This window comes from Tupaia chinensis, unplaced genomic scaffold (assembly GCF_000334495.1).
Source record: "Tupaia chinensis unplaced genomic scaffold, TupChi_1.0 Scaffold000532_1, whole genome shotgun sequence".
NCBI lineage: Eukaryota > Metazoa > Chordata > Mammalia > Scandentia > Tupaiidae > Tupaia > Tupaia belangeri.
Genome location: NW_006160045.1, coordinates 4,386,801 through 4,411,838, shown reverse-complemented (window position 1 = coordinate 4,411,838; position 25,038 = coordinate 4,386,801). Strand labels below are relative to the sequence as shown.

Here is a 25,038-nt window from a genome sequence, read left to right as displayed (position 1 = left end):
AGGAGAAGGGATTGCGGCGTGACCATCCCCCCGGGGGTGATTTCTCTCTTTCTGTCTCTCTGTCTCTCTCTGTCTGGAGAGCGCACACACCCTATAGCGAAAAAACCTCTCCAAAAACAAACAAACAAACAAACATTGAGGGCAAATGTTTGGGGGAGGGAAATAAAGAGTTAATGACTTTGAAAAGACACCGTAAATAGTGCAAATTGACAACCCTCAGAATGGGAGAGAATTTTTGTTAACTGTGCCTCAGATTAGGGAATAGTAGGTACTGATAACCAGGATACACAGGGAACTCAAGCTGCTTACCCAGAAGAAAATGATTAACCAGATTAAAAGATGGGAAAATGAGCTGAATAAACAACTCTTTAAGGAAAACGTATGAACCGCCAAAAAGCATATGAAAAAATATTCAACATGCCTCATCATAAGGGAGATGCAGATCAAAACCACAATGAGACACCACCTAACCCCAGTTAGAATGGAGAAGATTGAAAAACAACAATGATAAGTGCTGGAGGGGATGTGGTGAGAGGGGAAAACTTCACATTGTTGATGAGAATGGAAATTGGTCCAGCCACTGTGGAGAACAATATGGAGGTTCCTCAAAGACTTTCAAATAGAACTACCATATGATCCAGCAATTCCACTCCTGGGTATCTACCCAAAGGACAGGAGAATGCTCAGTCAGAAAAGCACTTGCCCAGGTATATTTATTGCAGCATTATTCATGATTGCTAAGACATGAAACCGACCCAAATGTCCACAAATAGATAAAGGGACTGAAAAAGTGTGGCACGTATATTCCATGGAATACTATTCAGCCATAAAAAACTATAAGGCCCTGAAATTTGATAGAAAGTGGATGAATATGGAAGATTCATTGCTGAGTGAAGCAAGTCAGGCTATGAAAGAGAAACATTGTATGTCTCCACTTACTATATACCAACTGTCCACACTCTATGGTAGAGACTGAAGTATGGAGAAGATAAAAGCTTTAAAAATTACTGTGGACATTAGAGACAAAGTGGAAGGAGAGTGTGGGAGGGGAAGAGCATAGGAAATTTGGGGAAAAAATAGGTAAGATTTTTGTGGGACACAGATATGGTTTATTATCTGTTGATAAGGATGTGTATAGTATTCCTAACTGGGCTGCACTGAGGTGTATATCATGCTGGGTAAAATCACTTTACAATCTAAATGATGTATAGTGATTGAATATATAAATAATAATAATGATAAAGAAAAAAATAAAATGGATGAGGGAGAATTGGGAAAAAAACTAAACAATAAAAATAAAAAGACCTGACCCCTGTACCTTCTTATAAGGTCCACATGATCTGTGTGCATGTTTGTGCATTTCACTATTGTCACACAGAAGGAATTGCTGGCTTAGATATTAAAAATGTATCTTCACTTCCTAGAGAAAAGAGTTAATGGCTTTGATGTCCATGAGAGATCAAACAGGAATTTGGATAAATGAAACAGAGTCCTGGCCATTATCAATAGACTTTAAAGTCTTCGGATAGGTTAGATAATCTAGGAATGGTTGTAGCTAAAGAAGAAAGAAGAGGACCAAGAATGAAGCTCTAGAACCCTTTAGCATTTAGAATTTGAGGAGAAAGAGAAATGGAGGTGGGAAGAAAACTGGTGACACAGAAGTCACAAGACTACTGGATTCAGCAGTATGGAAATCATGGTAGACTTGATGTGAGCAGTGTCAGGGAGAAGTGTGATTTAAAGAACTGCTGGGGGACCAGCAGTTAGCGTAATGGCTATGTCACTGGACTCCCTCGTAGTTGATTACGGCTCGAGTCCCAGACCTGGTGGCTTAAACTCATGCCAGGCGCATGTGTGTGTGTGCCCAAGATCCCAAGAGGAGAATGGAGGAGAAGGGATTGCGTCACGGCCATGCCCCCTGGGGGGTGATTTCTAGCTTTCTGTCTCTCTGTGTCTTCCTGGTGAGTGCATGTACCCTATAGCAAAAAACCTCTCCAAAAAAAAAAAAAAAAAGAGAGAGAGAGAGAGAAAGAACTGCAGGAATGTTTTGAGAAGCAAGTGTAAGGTGAAGAAAAGGAGACAATTGTAAACTCAGGGCAGCAGCTGGATAGCGTTGTGTGGTCAGTGGAGGGCATTTTAAAGATGAGAGGTAGAGGGGCATACTTGATGTAAAGACCGAGAAACTGATGATGTATGAGAGAGATGATCTGCAAGGGAAAAGAAAGCATGGGCACAAGTGAAAGAGGGATTTTTCATCCACAGGACACGGAAGGCAGATGTGGGTGAATAGTGATGGCAAAGGCAGCAAGGGAGACAACTTAGAAGTATTGGAGTGTGAGAAACGAGTGTTCTTTTCTGATCTACTTTGATTTTCTTGATGATTTATGATGCAAGATCATCCTAGGAAAATGAGGGATGAGAAAGAGTGCAGGAAGTTTAAAGAGAGAGAAAATAGAAATGTAAAATAGAAAAAGTCAGCCTACTAGCGAAATATGGTTTGATTGTGTTGATGGTAAGTGTTGTGCACATCATTGTTGTTTAACCATCCTCAAGAAGATTGCGGACAAAAATCCTAAAACTTGTTTTTGGTGTTATCAGCGGCTATGTTTCCATTCCAATTTGGCTATGCTTTCTGCCTAACCCAGCTGAATAGGCTACTTAATTATGCCTTCTAGGTCCCTTTCTCCCGTGAAAGGTGAGGAAAAGGCATTTTCCATTTGTACCTCATTTAGTTCTGGTGGTACTTCTCTGAGGGCTCAAATTGCTGATTGGCTCTACATACCCTTCGTCTTTGTGATCTCATTCACTCTCACAACTGGAACTACTGCACGTATGCTGAAGAGTCCCATGTCTCCATCTACGACCCTCTTCTCTCTTTTCAATGCTAGGCCACCATGATCTGTAGCTGCTCAAGCTTCTTCACTAGATCACATTCTTCCTATGGCTGCTGTAAGAAGTTACCACAAACTTAGTGGTTTGAAACCATACAAGTTTATTATCTGACAGGTCCAGAGATCAGAAGTCCAAAATGGATATCCTTGGGCCAAACTTAAGGGCTGTGTTCCTTCTGGAGACTCCAGGACTCTGCTTTCTGCCTTTTCTACTTTCTAGAGGCTGCCCTCATTCCTTGGCTCATGGCCAGCTCAGTTTGTTGCTGTCATCACATCCTCTCGGATTCTCACATACAAAGACTCTTATGATTAGATTGGGCTCATCTGGATAATCCAGGACACTGTACCCATGTTACAGCCTTAACTTATTGCTATTTTTTTTCCCTATGAAAGATAATATTCACATTTTTTTGGGGGGATCAGGATGTGACTGTCTCTGGCAGCTGGCATTCTGCCTGCTATATGAGATGTCCCTAAGCACTTCAAATTTATCATGTACAAAATAGAATTCATTATTGGTGATGGAATCAGTTGGATTGCTCATTAATTTAAGGTGTTAATTCAACAATGATTCAGTCACTGAACAAGTATTAAGTGAATACTTTTTATTTATTGGTTGCTATATAGCACTAGTTTATTCATGATAGACATGATTCCTACCCTCATGAAGCTTACAATCCAGTGGAAAACAACATATATATATGTGTGTGTTTGTGTGTGTGTGTGTGTGTATGTATATATATGTATATACACACACACATATATATACATACATTCATATGTTTTTTTTTTTTGGAGAGATTTTCACTGTAGGGCGCGTGCGCTCGCCAGACAGACAGAGAGAGACATAGAGACAGAAAGCGAGAAATCACCCCCCAGGGGGGATGGTCACGCCGCAATCCCTTCTCCTCCATTCTCCTCTTGGGATCTTGGGCACGCACGCACACGCGCCCGGCGTGAGTTTTAAGCCACCAGGTCCGGGACACGAACCGCGGTCGACTACGTGGGAGTCCAGCGACATAGCCATTACGCTAACTGCTGGTTCCCCATATGTTTTTAATTTAAATGGAAGGAGACAAGCAGTAGTAGGGCATTAGCAGGAAGACTAATTTGAGGTGGTTGTCAGGAGACAGATTAACAAAGAAAATTTAATATGAAGAATTGTAGGGCCCAGAAGGTGGCATGGTAGTTAAGGTGCTGGACTCCCACATTGTAGACCATGGTTCAAGTTCTAGACCTAGTGGCTTGACAATCACACTAGTTTGTGTGTATACATGCCCCAAATTCCAGGAAGATAATGTAAGAGAAGGCAATGCAGTGTGGCCATCCCACCCTGGGGCGGGGACGCGAGGTGGCGTGTGATTTCTTACTTTCCCTCTCTGGCAAGCACATGTGCCCTATGACAGAGCACCTTGTTCCAAAGCTTGGACAAGAGCCCTTGTGGGCTGGAGTGAAAAAATGAAGAGGGGAATGGCTGGGATTTCAGCAGGGGCACAGTATGTTCATCCCAGAAAGTTTTAACGACTTCAAACTAGAGATCAACCACTTACTGAAATGAGTTGCTGCAGCTGGGATAAAGAAGCCTGTCTGGATAAGTGTTACTGAAAAGATAGAAACCATTGGGAACCAGCAGTTAGCGTAATGGCTATGTCACCCTCAGCTGATCTGGATCATGGGCACGCATGTGCATCCAGTGTGCTTAGGGAGGCCCCAGGACACAAAACTAGTACCTTTCCTATGTGGGTCCAGTGGCGTTGTGGTTGTACCACCTCCTGCCCCTAAAGGAAAGTCAGTTTTAAAGTTTACTGCCAAGTGTGTTGTAGAGATAAACTAAGTCTGTGCCCTATTCATCATTGTGTACCCACTAATCCCCAAACACAGCTATCTTAAAGCAGATGTTATTTCATAGTTTTGGAGGGCCAGGGATTCAGGGCAGTGCAGGTGAGTGTTTCTTCCCCAGAGCCACCTGTGGAGTGTAACCTGCTGTGTCAGTGGGGCTGCAGCATCTTTTCCAAGCTCACTCAGCTGTTGGCCAGAGGTACCTCTCTTCAGGGCTGCCCATGCCATGGTAGCTGCTTCTCCCAATACTGTTGATCCAAAATAGAGTGATCCACATGGAAACCACACTGTCTTACATCTAATCTCAGAAGTGAGTTATCATCTTTTCTGCTGTATTCTGTTGGCCACACTGACCAACCCTAGGCGGTAGGGATCACTGGACCACATATTGGAAGCTGTAAGGAGGCTATATAAAACTGTCACCTCCAGGAGCCAGCAGGTCGTGTGGTGGTAAAGGCACTGGACTCCCATGTGGCTAAATGCGATTCGAGTCCCAGACTTGGTGAACTGCTTTCTCACTTTCCCTCTCTCTCTCTCTCTGTTCAAATGAAATAAGAATAACACAAAATTAGATAACTTAAAAAAAATTTTTGTCACCTCCACTGAGGTTGCTTCCAGAGTGAAGAATGGCTTATGTGCTCCAGATTGCTGCTGTTCTCCTCTCTATCATAAGAAATATTTGGGAGGCTGCCATCACTTCCCCTCCTGCTCCCCATATCCCATCCTCTGCTAGATTGCTTGTTATTGGTTTGCTATAATGCCAGCTTCTGTTGGATATATAGTCCAGTGTTAAAAGGAGGGTATGTGGATCTCCAACTATATTTAAATTTAATATATATGTATATTATATATGCATCTTAATTCCTTAGAGGGTGTGTGAGCTCATCAGAGAGAGAGAGATATTTAAAAAATACCTCCCAATTGGGCATGGTCATATCGCAGTTCCTTCACCATTTCATCATGATTTGGGGTATGCATGCACACATACTCAAGAGTGTTTATGAAGTCACTGGAGCCAGAACTCTGTGTGGTTGGTTATGTGGAATCTCTCTTAACCACCAGACCACGGAGCCAGCCTTCCACCAGATCTCAAAATACTCTATTTTTTATTTCAAAATTGACAACTGAGGAGATAGCATAGTGGGAAAATTCAGGGGATAACAGTGCTCTTTGTCATACGTGTCTTTAATTAGGAAGTGCCTTTTTAAGCCATTGGTAATTGTGCCAGATTGTCCAGATGAAAGTGAAATGTGATTGGCTAGGTCTTTGATAATAGTGGTTCAGAAGCTGCTCTGGTGGGCACAGTTTCTCTTTATTTGGAGTGGGTGATGACTTAAGGCAAGGAATGTTAACTTGCCTAGGCTAGGTGGTGGTAAAGATTGAGTATAGCTCACTTGTCAATGCTGTGCTCCTCTTGCTTGTGTGAAAATTATTCCATATTGGTAATGAGATAAAGGCCATCCTTGTTGAAATTTGGGCAATCAGCTATCAGCTACCCTAGTGGCTGCTTCATTCTTAACGGGTGCAGTGTAACGTGAGGCCCACAACAGCATTTCATCCTAGACATGAACTTGACTTGCTGTTCTGGTGATCTGTGTGAGGATATATACTTGGGAATTCCACAATATAGACAGATAATGGAAGATAACTGTCCATCTGAAAGTGAACTGTGATTCTCTTTTTTCATGGGGATGGCTAAGAATAGATTTGCCAGGTCACTAGATGCATACCACATACCCAAGATCTGTTTAACCCACTCTAGCAGTGATACCCCATTTGGCATGCCAGCTGCAGTTGGTGCTACTACTTGGTTAAATCAGTGGTCATTGACAGTCATTCTCCAGGATCCATTTATTTCTGCAGTGTCTTCTGGTATTACTGGTACATAATCTGCTAGGTCTTCTTGCCTCATATAACATGCCTATTACAGCCTGCCTATCACCTTGAGCCTTTCCATTCCTTCCTCTACCAAGTGCCAGGATACACAGGTGTTTTTTTTTTTTTTTTTTTTTTTCTATTTTGCTGAGCGTTGGCCATCATTTTATTCCAGGCATCTAAGAGCCACCCTGGTGGTGAATTTACCCTGTCTCCTGGTTTCTTCGCTGGGATGTTTATTAGTTAAATTCTATGCCCTGGGACCAGCAGATGGCAGAATACTTACATAGCTGGACTCCCATGTAGTAGACCCAGGTTGGGGTCCCAGACTCAGTGGCTTAAAACTCTTCTCAGTGGGTGCGTGTGCATGCATGCCCCAAATCCTGAGAGGAGATTGGAGAAGCAATTGTGGTTTGGCCACCGTCTAGTGGGGGGTGGTTTCTCACTTTCTGTTTCTTCATCTCTCTCAGTTTCTCCAGCATGTACATGTGCCCTACAGCAAAAAAATCTCTCTCAAAAACAAAAATTCTGTGTCCTGAGAAAATGCCCTTAAGCCAATTCATTCTTGTTTATCCAGCCTTAAAGAACCCTTAGAATCTAATCCCACATGCTCCCCCACTCCTGCTAGTACATGCGTGTTACTTTTGTAATTCTTTCATCCCTTATAAGGCCCAGCATGTCACCAGCTGTGTTATGCTGGCATTTAACCCTAGGTTTCAGTCTGGTACCCCAAGAAGAGTAGGTGGGGGCACTGTTGCTTTGTGGGTGGGGGAGAGGCTCTTTCAGCATTTTGTAGTGCTGCAGAAATGCTACTCTTAATTCAGAGAGCTGGGCCACCTCTCTGAGCGGGTGAGTGTCATGGGGGAAAGTGGTGGGAGAGTCAATGTCTTATGTCTTGTCAGTGTCTAGGATAGAAGGTTTTCCCTACCAGGGTCAATCACTTCCTGTAACAGACCTTCCTTGGCTATGTATCCAAATATGTCTGAAACCTTGTGACTCCCAAGTCTATAGTCCACTGTTGGATGGTGTCTGTGCTTTCACAGCTGAGATGACGTCTTTACAAACTTCCACTGAGGCATTCAGACTCTTATGCTTAGTCATTAAAGGTGATGCCTCGCAGTCTCTCACTAACCTTCTGCAGATCTTCAGAAAGTACTTAGTAGTAACCAGCCAACTTTTCTATCTTCGTTAATTCTGTTTTCCAAATGCTTACTCCATTGTGCTTGTCATGGCAATTCACCTCTACCAGGACATCTTCCCAGGTCACTGCTGATAAAAGTGTTAGCAATTGAATCACCACCTAGAGCCAGGGACTGTTGGTGCCCCATATACAGGATGTGGGGATGGCTTCCCTTCTGCTAGCTGAGTGCTGGGTGAATCAGTCCCAAATCACTATCTGACTGCCTGATTTCTCAGACCAGTCATGTTACCACTGGGGTTAGTCCAGGTCCTTGGAGTGATAGTCATTAACATGGAATTAAATGTGCAAGGACTTTATTAGGAGAAATGCTTCTCTGAAAGGAAATAGGGAGCTGTGGAAGGTTTGAGAATCATCAGACCAGGGGAGGGAAAGAAACAGGAAGAGAAGGAGAGAGGGAGAGACACCCATTGGGATTGGATTGTCTGTCATAAACTGCCATGCAGTCTAAGGAATGTTTGGTAAAACCTTCAAAAGTTCTTGAACTAGGCCAACAGAAGAGCATTGTCTACCAGCATTAGATGGTACCTTAGTGTCCCTACTGCACTTGGTGAAGAGCAGTCTGAGGGGGTATGGGCTTGGTGTGAATATGGCAATAGATTTCAGAGGAAATTGTGGGCCCTGGGATAGTTGTGGGCCCTGGAGTAGTTACAGTCCTGTAGCAAGAGGCCTGCAAGGAGCAATCTCATGGCTACCACAGGCCACGAATCTTCTACCAACCTACCTGCACCGTTACCCATGAACTCTGGCTTCCTTCCTATAATGGTGGCTGAACATTTCAGTTCTTAGTTTCAACACAAGATCTCACCTTTGCATACTCAAGGATTTCCATTCAGCAATTACCACCTTTTCTTCCTGAATCATTAGTTGCCCCTTGCTACAGGATTATTCTCATCCATCTTGAGTAACATAACAAGTAACATCATCTTGTCCTTGTATGTGTCTCCAGGTGCACTTCATTTCTTGGCTTCCTGACATAGAAGGAACTCCCTGGAAGAGTTCTCTGTTCTCTACACTTGCTATCTCCACCTTTTCATGTCCCATTCTACTGGTCATGGTGAAAAAGAGTTGTTTTTAAATGATTAAATAATATATGTTCAATGGTGAGAAACAAAAGCAAGAAAGCAAATATCTAGAAAAACAAAATTTTAAATTTGGTGGTGATCTCCCTTTCATTCACCTTCATGCAAAGATGTATTGGTTTATATAAAGAGAAAAATTCACATGCTGCTTTTCTGTTGTTTCTTTTCTCCCTAGTTTTGAAGGCTTTGTTTCTTTCTTTCTCTTTCCACGTAGCTTGATACGTCTCCACTTCCCCTCCTGCAATGTACATACACAAGCATGTATGCACACATATATATATGCTTCCTTTGTTCTCATAGACAGAGTTTGTGTTTTGTTTATATAAAAATAGGATCATATGTCTGCAGCTACTTCTCTGCAACTTGCTTTCCTCATTTAACAAAACCTTGTAGGAAGACATTTTAAACCAACAAGTACAGGTTATGTGGGTAATGTACAATTGTTTATTCAACTAATTATTTACCTATCAATAGGCATAAAGCTCTCTAGAGTTTCACCACTATAACCAATGATGCCACATATCCATACCTATATATATTTATCTAACTATATCTATAACTATACCTACCTATCACATACACACACACAAACACACACATATCTTTATATTGGTCCTCTCTATCCACCCTATGAATAGTTTCCTAACGGTGGGATTGCTGGGTCCCCCAAAAATGTACATTTTAAACTTTAATAGATCTTGCCAGATTGCTTTCCAAAAAAGCTGTACCAATTCATATTTCCTTCAAAAATGCAAGAGAATTTTCTTCTGCTCTATGACTGACATTCTATCACAGGATGATTGCCCTTTTGGATTTTTGCCATCAGGTGAGAAGTGCAGCCTCATTGTATCTTTGACTCCTATTTGCAGCTGCTCATGAGGGAAGTGGTACACAAGAACTGGATTTTGAAGCCAGTCTGCCTGAGTTTAAATCACAGCTCTATCACTTACCAGGTAGATGACCGAGAAAAATGCTTCATCCTCCATTTGCCAGTTTCCTTACCTCTATAATGAGCTAAAAATAGGTCCTCTCTTATAAGGTTGTTGAGGGAGATTCGTTATTAGAGCAGTTTCTGGCATATGGTAAACACTAAATAAATAGTTGCTTGCAATATCTTTAATTACTCTTCTGTGAAATGACTATATTCTTTGCTCATTTTCTCTTGGGTAGTTTTATCTTTTTCCTGCCTATCAAGTTTCAGATCTTGTTTCACTTCTTTCAATAAATATTTTAAACTTTTCTTCATGTAGGTCATGCACTTTTCATATTAACCTGAATCTTATGTAATTTGTCACTACTAGGGACAGATTATCTTTGATTATTTCTATTGTTAATTGATTATGGTTGTTATGGAGAAAAGGTATTGATTTTTAAATATTTGTCCATCACCAAGTCGTCAAATTCTCTTGTTCTGGTAAAACTGGTAATGAATTTAGGGCCTATACTCTTATTATTTAAAGAGAAAACTGTATCTTTTTTTCCCCCAATATTCATACTGTTTTTTTTTTTACCTTTTTTTAAAATAATGTGATAACCTTTTTAAAAAAGAATTATTTAACTTTATTTATCATTATTACTAATTTTTTTTTTTTTGGAGAGGTTTTCGCTATAGGGCGCGTGCGCTCGCCAGACAGACAGAGAGAGACATAGAGACAGAAAGCGAGAAATCACCCCCCAGGGGAGATGGTCACGCTGCAATCCCTTCTCCTTCATTCTCCTCTTGGGATCTTGGGCACGCACGTACACGCACCCGGCGTGAGTTTTAAGCCACCGGGTCCGGGATGCGAACCGTAGTCAACTACGTGGGAGTCCAGCGACATAGCCATTACGCTAACTGCTGGTTCCCATTATTATTAATTTTGAAAAAATTTGCTAGGAGACATGCACATTCAGTAGAGACAGACACAGAGAGAGAGAGAGACATTGAGAAAGCAAGACGCAGGTCTATGATTCAAGCTGCATTCTGCCAGGTGAGAGTTTTGTGCCTTAACCTCCACACCACCTGCTTGCCCCAATATCAGAACTTTTAAAACAGTGATGAATCGTAGGTATCCCTGTATCATTCCAGATCTTAGTAAAATAGAAAATCTTTGTGGACAACAGCTTCCGTCTGTGCCTATAAAGTTTCATCCCACATCTGAGCTTTCATCCCTGATGGCCTGTGTTGTGGAGTTCAGATTTATCTAGGCAGCTTCCACAAACACATAAGCCAATTCTCTTAAAATAAATCTCCTTGTGCATGTACACACACACACACACACACACACACACGCCCCTTTCTGGTTCTGCTTGTCTGTTGAACCCTGCCTGAAACAAATGTTGTCTGGACAAATTCAAAAGCTTATTGTGAGCATCAAAATCAACTTTGAAAACTTAGAATTAAAACATAGAGCATTGGGACTAGCAGTTAGCGTAATGGCTATGTCTCTGGACTCATGTAGTCGACCGTGGTTCACGTCCCAGACCCGGTGGCTTAAAACTCACGCCGGGCGTGTATGTGTGCGTGCCCAAGATCTCGAGAGGAGAATGGAGGAGAAGGGATTGCGGCGTGGCCATCCCCCCTGAGGGGTGATTTCTCGTTTTCTGTCTCTCTGTCTCTCTCAGTCTGGCCAGCGCACGCACCCTATAGTGAAAACCTCTCCCCCCCCAAAAAGAAACCAAAAAAAAAAAAAACAGAATAAAACAAAAAAACCCCCAAAAAGAAACCAAAAAAAAAAAAAAAACACAGAATAAAACAAAACAAAAAAACATAGGGCATCAATCACTCATTTAAAATATAGTTTATATTTCATATCACTAGACAAACTTCTGAAATCTGCCTATGAGTATTTAAATTTGCACAGTTATTAAACCTATTTTTAAGAGAGATTTTTGCAACAGGATATGTGTGCTCTCCAGAGAGACAGAGAGGGAGAGAGTGAGAAATCACCCCCCTGGAGGATAGCCATCTTGCAATCTCTTCTTCTCCAATCTCCTCTTGGGATTTTGGGCATGCATGCATACACACTTGGCATGAGTTTCAAGCCTCCAGGTTTGGGACTTGAACTGCGGTCAGCCCCATCGGAGTCCAACACTTTAACTACTATGCCCTGTCAGTCTCTTCTTAATCTTGAATAATATATTAACTACAGCTATCTAAGGTTTAATACGAAAAACTTCACATAAAATGATAATTGTTGACATATTTATACATTTAAAAAATTTTAATTTCATTCTTAGTAAGACTTGTAATAGCCAAATATAATTTATTATTTTTAAAATGCTATCTAAGATTGTACATAGAACCTTTAAAATGAATGCAAATACATTAAGGATTAACTTAATAACACTATATATATGTATATACATGCAATTATTTCTGTTTTGGGATAATTTAAGAACATTTTTTGCTCTTGAATCTGATGACACTTTGAACTTACATTTAGTATTTCTTGATCAAACACACACTGTCAATATAAGCATATATGCACACTCCCTCTACATACATATATCCGTAGTAAAAGACTTGGTTTTCCTAATTTTTCTTTTGTTTGCTTTGTAGTTTGTGTAGTGGTTCATAAATATTTTGTCTGTAAATAGTCATATAGTGGAAGTAGCTCAAAACTAGAATACTGAGGAACAACAGCATCAGGACAAAGAGCAAAGAAGCTACCAGGTAGGCATTTGGTCTGAAATAGAAAAAAAAAGGGGGGGGGACCATTAGAAGTTATTGTTTACACTGTGGTTGTTGATTTATTTGGTCAAACAACTTATCTTTTAATTGCCAGAGGGTGCATGCAATGGCCAGAAAGAGATAGACAGAGAGACTGACACACACACAGAGAAAGTATTTACCCTAATTGGGTGTGGTTACACTGCAGTCCCTTCTCTTCCATTTCTCCATTCTGTCAGGATTTTGGACATGCACGCACATGTGCCCAGGATGTTTTTCAAGCCATCAGGGTGGGGATTGAAACTGCCGTTGACCATACAGGATCTGGCTCCCTTATCCACTAAACTACAGGGCCAGCCCAAGTCAAACAATTTTGAATAGCTATAGCTACTATGCCATTGACAGAGAATATATATTAATAAGAAATGATATCCACCCTTGAGGTGTTTACCTTTTAGTGTTTGTGGCTGACCAAGGAGGAAAGTAAACGGAGTGATCAAAATAATGTGAGAGGAAAGTGTGAGGTTCTGTGAGAGCCTCACATCACAGGCCTTCTAGTGGAGGAGACCTTTGAACTGGGTATGGGAAGAAGGTAGCTAGATAGGAGTAGATGCAGAAATCAAAGTTAACTAGATTTTAAAAATGCCTGGGAGTGGAGGGAGAGACTAAGATGGGAGCAGCATTTTCTGCAAAGCCAGATGCACATGCAAAGGCATGGACACTTGGGAAAACATTAAGATCGCTCCCAGTCATTCATGCTGAAACTGAAACTGGTTCAGTATGACTGGAACATGGGTACCAGGCAGAATGACTGAAGATGAGGAATGATGCAAGCAGGGGCCAAATGAGACAGCTTATGATAACCTAGACAGTTTAGATATTAGCCTAGCAGCAGAGGGAGCTTCAGAGGTGGATATATTGGGTTGTCGAAAAAGTTATGATGTACTTTTTCTATGTTTTTCAAAGACCATTTACTTATATAAAGAGCAGAGATCAATCAATGATATATTACCTGTTTTGTTTGATAATCTTTTGCCATCTTTCAGTGAACTTCATAATTCCTTGTTCACAGAAGGACCTGCCTTTATCGGGGAAAAACTGAACAAAATGCTGATTTACAGCCTCATCTGAGTTGAACATCATACCACACATGGAGTTTTGAAGAGGGAAAAACAGGGGCCAGCAGATGGTATAGTGATTACATTGCTGGACTCCCATGTGGCTGGCCATGGTTTGACTCCTGGACTGGGTGATTTTGAACATCAAGCCAGGAGTGTGTACATGCATGCCTAAAATCATGGAAGGAGAATGGAGAAGGGATTGTGGCATGGCTCTCTCCTCCCGTGGGATGATTTCTCTTTTTCTCTCTCACTATCTCTTGTCTCCCTTTCTCTCTGGTGTGCACATGTGCCCTAAGGCAAAAACCTCTTTAACATTTTTTTAAATAAAAGAGAGAGAGAATGAAACAAGTAGATGGCACAAGTTCATGCGAGTAGGGTGGGTGTAGCAACACATCCCATCCAAGTTCCAATAATTTTTGATGGGTGATCAAACTTGTGTGTGGTCTCACATTGTCATGATGGAACATAATTCCTTTACAATCAACGAGATCTGGACATTTCTGGATGATAGATTCATTCAAACTGTACAATTGCTGACACTACACATTCGAATTGTTTGGTTCCTAGGTAGGAGCTCGAAAAACACAACACCTTTAAAATCACACCACTCTGAGAGCATAACTTTCCTCTGATGACTGTCTGCTTTCAGTGTCGTTTGAGTCAAATCATCACATCGGGACCAAGACTGTTTGCACACCGTATTGTTGTAAACAATCCACTTCTCATCACCAGTTATCAGTTGCTTCAAAAAAGGATCGTTTGTCTCATGTTTAATGAGCATATTGCAGATGTTTATATGTGCCACCAAATGAAGTTCTTTGAGTTCATGAGGAACCCAAATATTGAGCTTGCTTATGTATCCCAGCTTCTTCACGTGGTCATGAACATTTAAATGATGGATGGTCATTGTTTCTGCACTCTCTCGTGTGGTGTAGCATGGGTTTGACTGGATCAGTGCCTTCATTGTTGTCATAAACATTGGTGGGATTCCTTGACTGAGGAGCTTGCTGAGATTTAAATAATCAGCACGGAATTTTGTGAACCATTGTTGGCACTGACGTCCTTTAGAGCATTGTCACCATAAACTATATGCAACTTTTCAAAAGTTTGACACACATTCTTCCCTATATAAAAGTAAAACAGTAAAATATGCCGAATATGCAGTTTGGTCTTCCATCTCCAACTTGTTGTAAAATATCCAGAACTCAATGAATCATTTATTTATTTAGAATGAAGCTAGAACTGTCAACTGACAAATGACATAGCAATAACATAGATGTGAATGACTCTTGTCCTTCAAGAAATGAATGAGAACCATCTGTTGCAAAAATGCATCATGACTTTCTAACAACCCAATAGGATCAATATTTTAAGGTGATTCTTGTTGCGTGTGTAGAATGGAAAAATGAGAAGCATGAGTGTAGAGGCAGAGAAACCAGTTCTGAGGTACATGGTAAATGATGAGAATTATAACTAAATCAGTGGCTGAAGAAATGGAGAGAAGTCAGTAGATCTGGGTATACTTAGAAGTTAGATCAGATCAGAGAAGACACCTTCATGGCTCCCGAGAACTAGTGATTTCACGGAAAAAAGAAATGAAGATTTTCTACTGATAGTTCAGCCTCCAGCCCACAAACTCAAGTGGTATGTGCTCCCTCAAGCCTTCTTTCTGCCTCTGCCTCTGCTTCTGTCTGTGTCTCTGTCTCTCTCTACCTCTGTCTCTGTCTTCTCATGTTTTTGTAATTTTTCCTTTAAAATTTTTTTTAAGGTAAAGCATTTTCTCAACTTTCAGCCCCTCCTTTCCCTTTATCTTGTTAATAATCCCCTCTCCTCCTCCCAACCCAGGAGAGGCAAGGGAACAGGCTTTTAGGCTTTCAGAAGACACCCTCATGGCTCCTGAGAACTAGTGATTTCAGGGAAAAAAGAAATGAAGATTTTCTACAGATAATTCAGCCTCCAGCAAACAAACTTGAGTGGTAGGAGCTCCCTCAAGCCTTCTCTCTGCCTCTACCTCTGTCTCTCTTCACCTTTGTCTCTGTCTTCTCATGTTTTGGTAATTTTTCCTTTTTAAATTTTTTTCTTTTTACATTTTACTATCGCTGAGTATATTTTCTTTCTTTTTCTTTTTTTTTTGTATGCATTCAATCACATTTAACTTACAAAGTGAACATTTCTATATGTGAACATTTCTACCCAATCTAGTTGATCAAAATACTTCAACAAAGCATTTTCTTGGCTTTCAGCCCCTCCTTTCCCTTTATCTTGTTAATAATTCCCTCTCCTCCTCCCAACCCAGGAGAGGCAAGGGAACAGGCCTTCAGAAGACACATTCATGGCTCCTGAGAACTAGTGATTCCATGCAGCATGCTTGTGTGCTGCATGGTTTTCTAATTTTTGCTTTTTAAAAAAAAATTTTTTTTTTAGTTTTTTCCTTCTCTTTTTCTCTGTTTCTTGGTTGGTTTTATTGCTCTTGTTTCTCTCTCTCTGTTTCCTATTCTTCACATTCCTGGATGCTCAGCTTGAACTTCAAGTTTGGGAAGAAACACACCATCCATCAGATGACTAGAAATCACCACAGGGCCACAAGAAACGTGGGAAAGCAAGTACCTCTCCTCCAAGGGAAAAGAGTAACTCTTCTTCATCCACAAGCAGTTCGGTGAAAATCATGGAAATGTCTGATAAGTAATTTAGAGCATTCATAATGTTGAAGCTAACAGAGATGGAAGAGAAGAGAGATAATGAACTGCTAAAGAGAAAGGAGAAAGAAGTTGACGAGTTCCAGGAGAGGAAATTCTTGCAAGATCTAGAAGAGGAATTACACACTTTACAAAGGACTCAAATGAAACTGCTAGAGATGAAGTCTATAATACAAAAAGTCAAAATCTCCCTTGGCAGTATTAAAAGCAGACTAGATGATTCAAAAAATAGAATCTCAGACGTAGAAGAGAAAATGGCTGGCCTAGAAAAAATCCACCACAAAGACTGAGAAAATGGCTCAAAAATTTGAGAATAATATACAGGAAGTACTAGATACCATGAAACGTCCAAACATCCAGATAATTGGCATTCCAGAAGGTGAAGAGACTCATAAGGACATTGATAATCTATTACATGAATCCTGCAAGAAAACTTTCCAAACCTAGAGAGGTGCTCAAAGATTCAGTCCTAAGAAATACAAAGGACCCCAAATAGAATCAACCCAAGAAGATCTTCTCCAAAACACAGTATAGCTAGACTGAACAAAACTACAGACAAAGACAAGATACTAAGATTGGCAAGAGAGAAACGGCAAGTTACCTACAAAGGATATCCCATCAGACTAACAGCAGACCTCTGATTGGAAATAATGTGAGTGAGGAAAGAATGGAAAAATATATTCAAAATGTTAAGGGAAAAGCAATCGCAACCAAGAATACTGTACCTGGCAAGATTATTCTTCATATGGGACAAAGACAAGAACATTCTCAGATTATCAAAACCTAAAAGAATTTACCAGCACCAGACCAGATCTCCAAGAAGTTCTTTTTTTTTTTAGAGGTTTTTCTCTATAGGGTGCGTGCACTCGCCAGACAGACAGAGACAGAGAGACAGAAAGCGAGAAATCATCCCCCAGGGGGAATGGTCACGCCGCAATCCCTTCTCCTCAATTCTCCTCTCGGGATCTTGGGCACACGTGCCCGGCATGAGTTTTAAGCCACCAGGTCTGGGATGCAAACCGTGGTCGACTATGTGGGAGTACAACGACACAACCATTACGCTAACTGCTGGTTCCCATCCAAGAAGTTCTTAAGGGAGTGCTATGTCAGGAAAATTAAATGCAGACACACAGAAATAAGAGTTGAAAAATTAAGAAAATGGCCAACTTAATCATAAGAACAAGTCTGGAGTTGAATATTATATCCCAGAATTCAATCAGGAAGATCAAACCACAACAGAAGATACATTAAGTACATGAGACTGAACTGGTGAAATAGCATTCTATGACTTTTGACTAAAATATTGCTACTTTTATTCTAAAAAAAAGTTAGATCAGATCAGTTTGGATGATTAAGATGGAGGGTTTGCGACATGTGAAGGAATAAAGGACATCTCCCAATTTCAGGTATAGGTTATTGAGAGAATGGTGTCATCATTCACTGATATAGGAAATTCAGAAAAAGGAGCACTTTTTATTTTTTGCAGTTTTGTTATAGGGTTCATGTGCTTTCTAGAGAGAGAGACAGAGAGAGAAAGAGAAAAAGAGAAAGTGAGAAATCCAACCCTCTTGCCCCGAAGGACGGCCATACCACAATCCTATTTCTTCCATTCTCCTCTTGGGATTTTGGATACACACGTATGTGTGCCCACTGTGTTCTTCAAGCTGCCCAGATCTAGGATTTGAATCACACAGTTGGCCAGGTGGGATCCAGCTGCCTTAAACACCATGCTCTACCTGGCCCCCAAAGGAGAGCTTTTTTGAGGGTGTATGAGAATATGGTTGATTTGCATTGGGGCCTACTGAATCTGAGGTACCTGAGGGTCAACCAGACGTGTGTGTTTGGGGCTGGGATACCAGTTATTATATGCTCCTCTCAATAGGGTGCCTGACATCTGCCTTTCACCTGGGCCTCTATATGGGTATTTGCCATCAGAGTGGATTTGTTTCTTAACCCAGACACTATGCTATTTCTTACTTGAAGTCCTGGTATCTGATGTTTTTGGTTTCCTTCTAAGCCATAATTATTTGTTCTCAGGGCTACAGTTTTCCCAGGTTCCCAGTCCTTTTAGTCTGACCTTTCTCCACTGTGGTTATACACTTAACCCAGATTAAGTGTATAATTTGAGTCCCAGTGAATGGGATTTTATTAAATAATTCACCATATGATATCTGCCAGACACTGTGTGAGGTACTGGCAATATGCCAGGGTCTTAGAGAAGTTCATGGAAAATGCATAGTGCGAAAAAACTATGTATAGATTTCAAAAATGTTTTGTACCAAGACCAATCACACATTAATTTCATTTTCATGAACTTTTGAAGTCTCCTTCTACAGAAGAGAGAAGGAATAATTAATTCGACAGCTTCCTTAGAAAGTGGGAAGGGATAGGGTGCAAAGCACAGGTGGAAGAATTACATGTAAAGAGGAGAAATATTTCCTTTATTGCAACAGGGTGGGAAGAAAAGAGAATGTGTATAAATGATAGTGGGTGTTTATGTTTGGAATCAGGAATAAGATTTCCTCTCTGCAATTTCTTTCTTTTTTTGGAGAGGTTTTTGCTATAGGGCGCATGTGCTCGCCAGAAAGACAGAGAGAGACAGAGATAGAAAGCGAGAAATCACCCCCCAGGAGGATGGCCACGCCACAGTCCCTTCTCCTCCATTCTCCTCTCAGGATCCTGGGCACGCACACACATGCACCCGGTGTGAGTTTAAGCTGCTGGGTCCGGGACTCAAACCACAGTCAACTACATGGTAGTCCAGTGACATAGCCATTATGCTAACTGCCGGTCCCTCCTCCTCTCTGCAATTTCTACTTCTCTATAAAGGTGGAAACAAGTTCCTCTGATGATTGTTAAGGAAAGCCTATCAGAGGAAGAAGCTCATTAGATAAGATCTGAAACAGAGTGAGCCAGGGCTACGTGAGATGGCATGAGCTTCAAAGGATCAGTGTATGATTTATTTTGATTTAGTTTTGTTTTATAAGAACCAAGATAAACAGTGATCTGGAAGTGGTAATGTGGCCTGAGGTATATGGAAGATTTAAAAAAGCAGTGTGAGGCCAGCCTGAGGTGTGGTGAGTTGGTTGTGACAGTTGTTTCCCACATGGCCAACTGTGCAATTTGAGTCCCAGACCTGGTGGCTTAAAGGTAATGCTGGGCACGTGAGCATGTGTGCCCAAAATCCTGAAAGGAGGGAGAAATGGAGGGCGAAGTATTGAAGTGAGTGTTCCTCATGGGGATTGCTTTCTCACGTTCTCTCTCTTCCTGGCGAGAATATGTTCCCTCTGGCATATTAAAAAGGAAAAGAAAAAGAAAAGAGAAGAGAAGAAGGGAAAAGAAAAGAAAAGAGAAAAGAAGAGAAGAGAAGAGAAGAGAAGAGAAGAGAAGAGAAGAGAAGAGAAGAGAAAAAGAAAAGTGGTATCACTTGGGAGGGGTGAGGTGATCAGTCTCCATGAAGCAGTGTCCGTGAAGCAGTGTACACAGGGGAGAGCTTGGTTTAACCTACAAAGCTGGGAGGGCTTAGAGGACAGTTGAGGTTAGGTGAGTTTGCTGGTTGAATACTTGCAATTCCAGAGGGCAGGAGAGAACATTTCAGAAGTGGTAGAAGGGCTGAGCACTGGGCTAGAAGCAAGGACAGTGCCAAGTTTTCTGCCTTCTACAGACTGATCTCATCACTGCTGATGAAAGGGCTCAGTTTGTAGGAAGATACTCACCACTGCCTACCCTTTTGTCTCTGGAACCCTTCAAGTCTTAACAGAGCTCCATGATACTATAGTCACTAACTCAGAGGACTACCTCTGTGCTGTGTCCAGATTCAGGGATAGAGCTGCTGGCAGGTAAGAGCTGGGTGAATAGGTGAGGTCCTCCTCCTGTGCTTACCCCTCTCCTCCCTAACACACTTGACTACTTGGGTAGACAGACCTCTAGATTCACCTAAATTAAACATAGCAACCTAATGAGCAAGAAGAGTCACTGCAAGGAGGCTATACATGTTTCCCAAAGTTACTTACATACAACTCTTGGTTTATCTCATCTACAAGTAATACACACCATTGATTTTCTTAAACATAAAAAAAAAATGAGGCATTAGTAGTATTTAAAGTACAGCCATGAGTTAATTTTTCTTCTACCTGTGTTTAACTCCTTTTTAAAATTATTTAATTTTATTTCTTATCCTTTTATTTGCTATAGGGCACATGCTCTCACCAGAGAGAGAGAGAGAGAGAGAGAGAGAGCGAGCAAGCAAGCCACAAAGTCCAGGACTTGAACTACTGTTGGCCGTGGAGGAGTCAAGCTCCACACCACCTGCTGGCCCCTTGTGTTGAACATTTTACAAAAACTAAAAACAAAACAAAACAAAATAAACCCAAAATAATAGGCCAAGGACAGAGCAACAAAGTCATTTGAGGTCCTAACTTTAGTATTCAGACTCTGCTCTCCAGTGGAAATACTCCCTGTTTCCTGGACTCATTGGAAGTATGTATGGTCAGTGGATGTATGCTGGCCCAGGCTTAGAGCCAGAGGCACAGCCACTGTTGCCTCCCAGCCCTGTGCTACATTGGGGAAAGTGGAACTGAGAGATATGGTTGATAGCAAGTTTGGCTATGAGTGGAGTGGAATAAAAAGGGACCCTTTCTTCAGTAATAGTTCTCAGAAATTCCTTCCTGCTGCATCCTGGTATAATGCATAAAGTTTTTAGGGTGTCATATATAGGGAAAAAGTATCAGGGCCTCAGGAAAACAGCAAGTCTCTGTCATTTCAGAAGACAGATTTCATAGATGATAAAAAAAAAAACCTACACACACACACACACACACACACACACATCTAAATATAGAATTATGAAAGCCATTGGCTTTGCAATGAACATTTCATACACTTTTTTTGGTTACATTTCATTTTGGTTTTAGGATTTATTTTTATTATATTTTCTCTAATAATATTTTATGTCCTAGGATTTCTTAAAGTGGAGACTCTGAAAGGTAACTGTACAAGGACTGCTCTTGGCAGACACTGGGGAGAGGTACCTATCCTTTTCAGCTGCCGATCGTACCTTTTAGAAAGTCCCTCATTAAAGACCATTGAGTTAGACACTGCTCCTTACCTTGGAATCACTCCAGTAGTCTCTACTGCAAATATAGCCGTTAGGTTACAGTAACTGCAAATTAGAAAAATAATATTAAAGATTTAATAACAATACAGTTAAAAATACCCTCCACATCTCTACAGTAACAGTCAAATCATGTAGAATCTTAGTTATGATGTCATTTTCTTGATAAGAGACAGAATACATTCATATAACAGGTGTGATGCTTTTTTCACATATACATTTTAGGTTTCTACGTGATTTTTTTTCTTCTTTATTTTTTACATTAATTCACTATACATCATTACAGCATACAAATGAATTTTCCATCCAAAATAACTTCTACGTGATTAATCAGAGCTCGTCAGCACAACATCATCACTTTACATCATTTCTTATCTTTCTTTTTCAATTTAATTTAATTTATTTTGTTTTGTTATAGGGTGTACCCACTTGCCAGAGAGAGAGAGAGAAAGAGAAGACAGAGCGAGAGCGAGAGCGAGAGAGAGAGAGAAAACCCCCCCCAGGAGAGATGATGGCCACACCACAGTCCCTTCTCCTCCATTCTCATCTTGGGATTTGAGACATTTACACACATGCACCTGGCATGATTTTCAAGCCACTGGGTCTGAGACTTTGACCTGTAAAGTCAACTATGTGGGATCCAGCCATCTTAACCTCCACACCACCTGCTGGCACATATCACTATTTAGAAAGGTTTATTCATTTCTTCCATGAGAGAAAAAGAGAGACAGAGAGAGAGAGAGAAAGAAATACAGGCATCCCTAACAAGGTCTTTACATCACAGTCCACCAGCCAGCTGGGATCACGGGTACACATGTACACATGGCATGCACAGGGAGGCATCAGAACACACACCTGCTATAGGGTGTGTGCGCTCGCCAGGTAGACAGAGAGAGACAGAGAGATAGAAAGCAAGAAATCACCCCCCAGGGGGGATGGCCACACCGCAATCCCTTCTCCTCCATTCTCCTCTCGGGATCTTGGGCATGCACGCACACACGCCCGGTGTGAGTTTAAGCCACCAGGTCCGGGACTCAAACTGCAGTGGACTACATGGGAGTCCAGGGACACAGCCATTACACTAACTGCTGGTCCTTTAGGGTCACCCATTTTTTTTTGGGAGAGATTTTCACTATAGGGTGCGTGCGCTTGCCAGTCAGACAGAGAGAGACATAGAGACAGAAAGTGAGAAATCACCCCCCACGGGGGATGGTCACGCCGCAATCCGTTCTCCTCCATTCTCCTCTCGGGATCTTGGGCATGCACGCACACACGCCCGGCGTGAGTTTTAAGCCACCGGGTCCGGGACGCGAACCATGGTCGACTATGTGGGAGTCCAGCGACATAGCCATTATGCTAACTGCTGGTTCCCAAGGGTCACTCTTTTTAACCTTTCCACTGGCATCAGCCTTCTTGGCTTCAGCCCCTGCCCATTTTTATGCCTCAGGCCATCTCTCTTATTAGGAAAAGCGGAAAATTACATAATTCTGAAAGTTCTTAACTAGGCAGCTTTTCTTCTCCACTGCTACTCAAGACTATACCTCTTTCCCACTATACAAGATGGCAAGTGAAAAAACTGTGAAGCAGGATACTAAGGAGAAGAAACCTGAAGCCAAGAAGGCTGATGCCAGTGGAAAGGTTAAAAAGATATGGGCATGGTGCCTAGGATGGCTTCATCAGCATAGATTTCTCCTCACCAAGGATGACTGTATTCTACCACTGCAAAGTAGTATGTAGTATTTGCCAGCAACAGCAACCAACTTTAAGCCTGCCACAGGTGTATTAGTCAGAGACATCAGACAGCCACCTGGTGCAGGGGGCCGTGATTCATTCTTCCTGTGACATGTTTGGGATTTGAATTTGCCTTTTTTATGTAGCGCCTGCCTGCAATACTGTACATGGACACACTGAGTGTCATATAGATTGTTGTGTTATCCCACACAAGGTTGCTTCTGACCAAGGAACTCAGGGCAAAAGAAGGAAAAGAGCTGATATGTATGTATCGATGGAAATAGCCAAGTTGTGCAGAAATCATAATTAATGTGCTTTATTCTAAGAACGAGATTGAGTGACCTGGCCTGGAGGAAGACAAAAGTGTTTCTCAGAGGTGCTCAAATACAGTGGTTCCTTTTTATTTGGTTTTGACAGTGAGAGACACAAAGTTTGCTGATTTGCATTGGTCTGGCCCAAAACGGTGGGGCATCTGGACATGGAGGCTTGTAGGTTGTAGGTGCACTTACAAATTATTGGATCAGTGACTGGAAAGGGAAACACAAGTCTCTGTTCTGGAAGGAAGTCAGCAAAAGAATGTCTGTGTTTAAGATACTATGCCCGGGACAGGATATAAGGAGCATCCTATTATCAATGGACCAAAGCCTTCTGTTAATGTTGGTAGGCTTGATTTGCTCCAGGCCCTTTGGAGAGAATTTTGGAAGGGAAAAGCAGTCAGACTTTTATCCTGATGCAGAATTCATTGGCTTCACAGGATAGTGACAGGGAGTTTTAAGGCTTATATTTATTATTAGAATAATTGTAATTACTGGTTACCTCGAAAGCATCATTTCATGCTCAAAGTGCTCTGGTTTGTATAATAAATGATATAGCAATGAAACTATAAAGCTAGCAGGGAAGGTCACCTATGAGGTTGGGAATTCTCCTTAGGATGGGATAAATACTTTGAGTCAGTTATCGTGGTATTTCCTCCTCAGCCAGAACACACAAGTTTGAAAAGCAAAGTGATAGAATTAGGAGAGTAATCTCTATTTCACTTAGAACCCTGGATGTGTATAGGTGGGAACTGCTTAGAAGTCAGATTCTGTAGCAATAAATATGAGAGCATTCTGCCAGGAAACCAACCTGAAGTGCTGGTGAAAGACAGCAACATCAGTTGTAAAATGGAGAGAGTGAAAAAATACTACCTGTTGCCTCATGACCACATATAGGTATTAGGAGTATAGTCTTTATATCTATTTTCTACCTTGCTGTCGTATATTTGAACTAATTTTTAGTGTTTCCTTCTCTCATTTCCCCTACTCTGTTAGATAAGGTACACTGGTAGTAGTTCACCACTGAAGTCCAGAGGGTATAGAATACGAAGTCAAGTCGAGAGCATGACCAAATTAAAGAAGGAATAGATATCTTTCAGAGACCTTGAATCCAAATGCAATAAACCCTGGGTTTAGATTTTTTTTTTTTTCCTTTTGAGAGTAGTAAGTACATTTTTGGTTATTTTGCGATTAAGTTTATTGTAATACATGAAGGTATTTTTGTTGTTGTCTGGAAGTTGTTTGGAGAAGTAAATGATGATGTGGACAGTGTAGTCCCCTTCATTTGGTTGTTTCAGTTTACTAATTTTTTTCTTCAGCTGGATGCAGTTATACTGATTTCTAAATTTTCTGCGTCTCCCCAGCTTGGATAGTTTCTTGCTTTTCTGTGACATGTTTAAAGCTCTCTTATTAAAACAAACAAACAGAGCCGTGCGGGGCGCCCGGCGGAAGCCGCGCGGGGCGCGGGAGCTCATGCCCCCGGAGCGGCGGCGGCCGCCAACCAAAGAAGGCCCCCCCCGAAGCAG

General features: G+C 41.4%; 1 protein-coding gene across 1 annotated transcript in view; it reads right to left on the bottom strand.

The window, feature by feature from the left end:
- Nucleotides 1-12,214: 12,214 nt before the first annotated feature.
- The window catches only part of CATSPERE (catsper channel auxiliary subunit epsilon), a 226,285-nt gene continuing 213,461 nt past the window's right edge, over nt 12,215-25,038 (bottom strand). Inside the window, exons 21-22 of the mRNA XM_006157233.2 lie at nt 21,462-21,515; nt 12,215-12,553 (exon numbers count right to left, since the gene is read on the bottom strand). Of these exons, the coding sequence (XP_006157295.1) occupies nt 12,400-12,553; nt 21,462-21,515 (208 nt within the window). The 3' untranslated portion in view covers nt 12,215-12,399. The remainder of the gene's footprint in view (nt 12,554-21,461; nt 21,516-25,038) is intronic.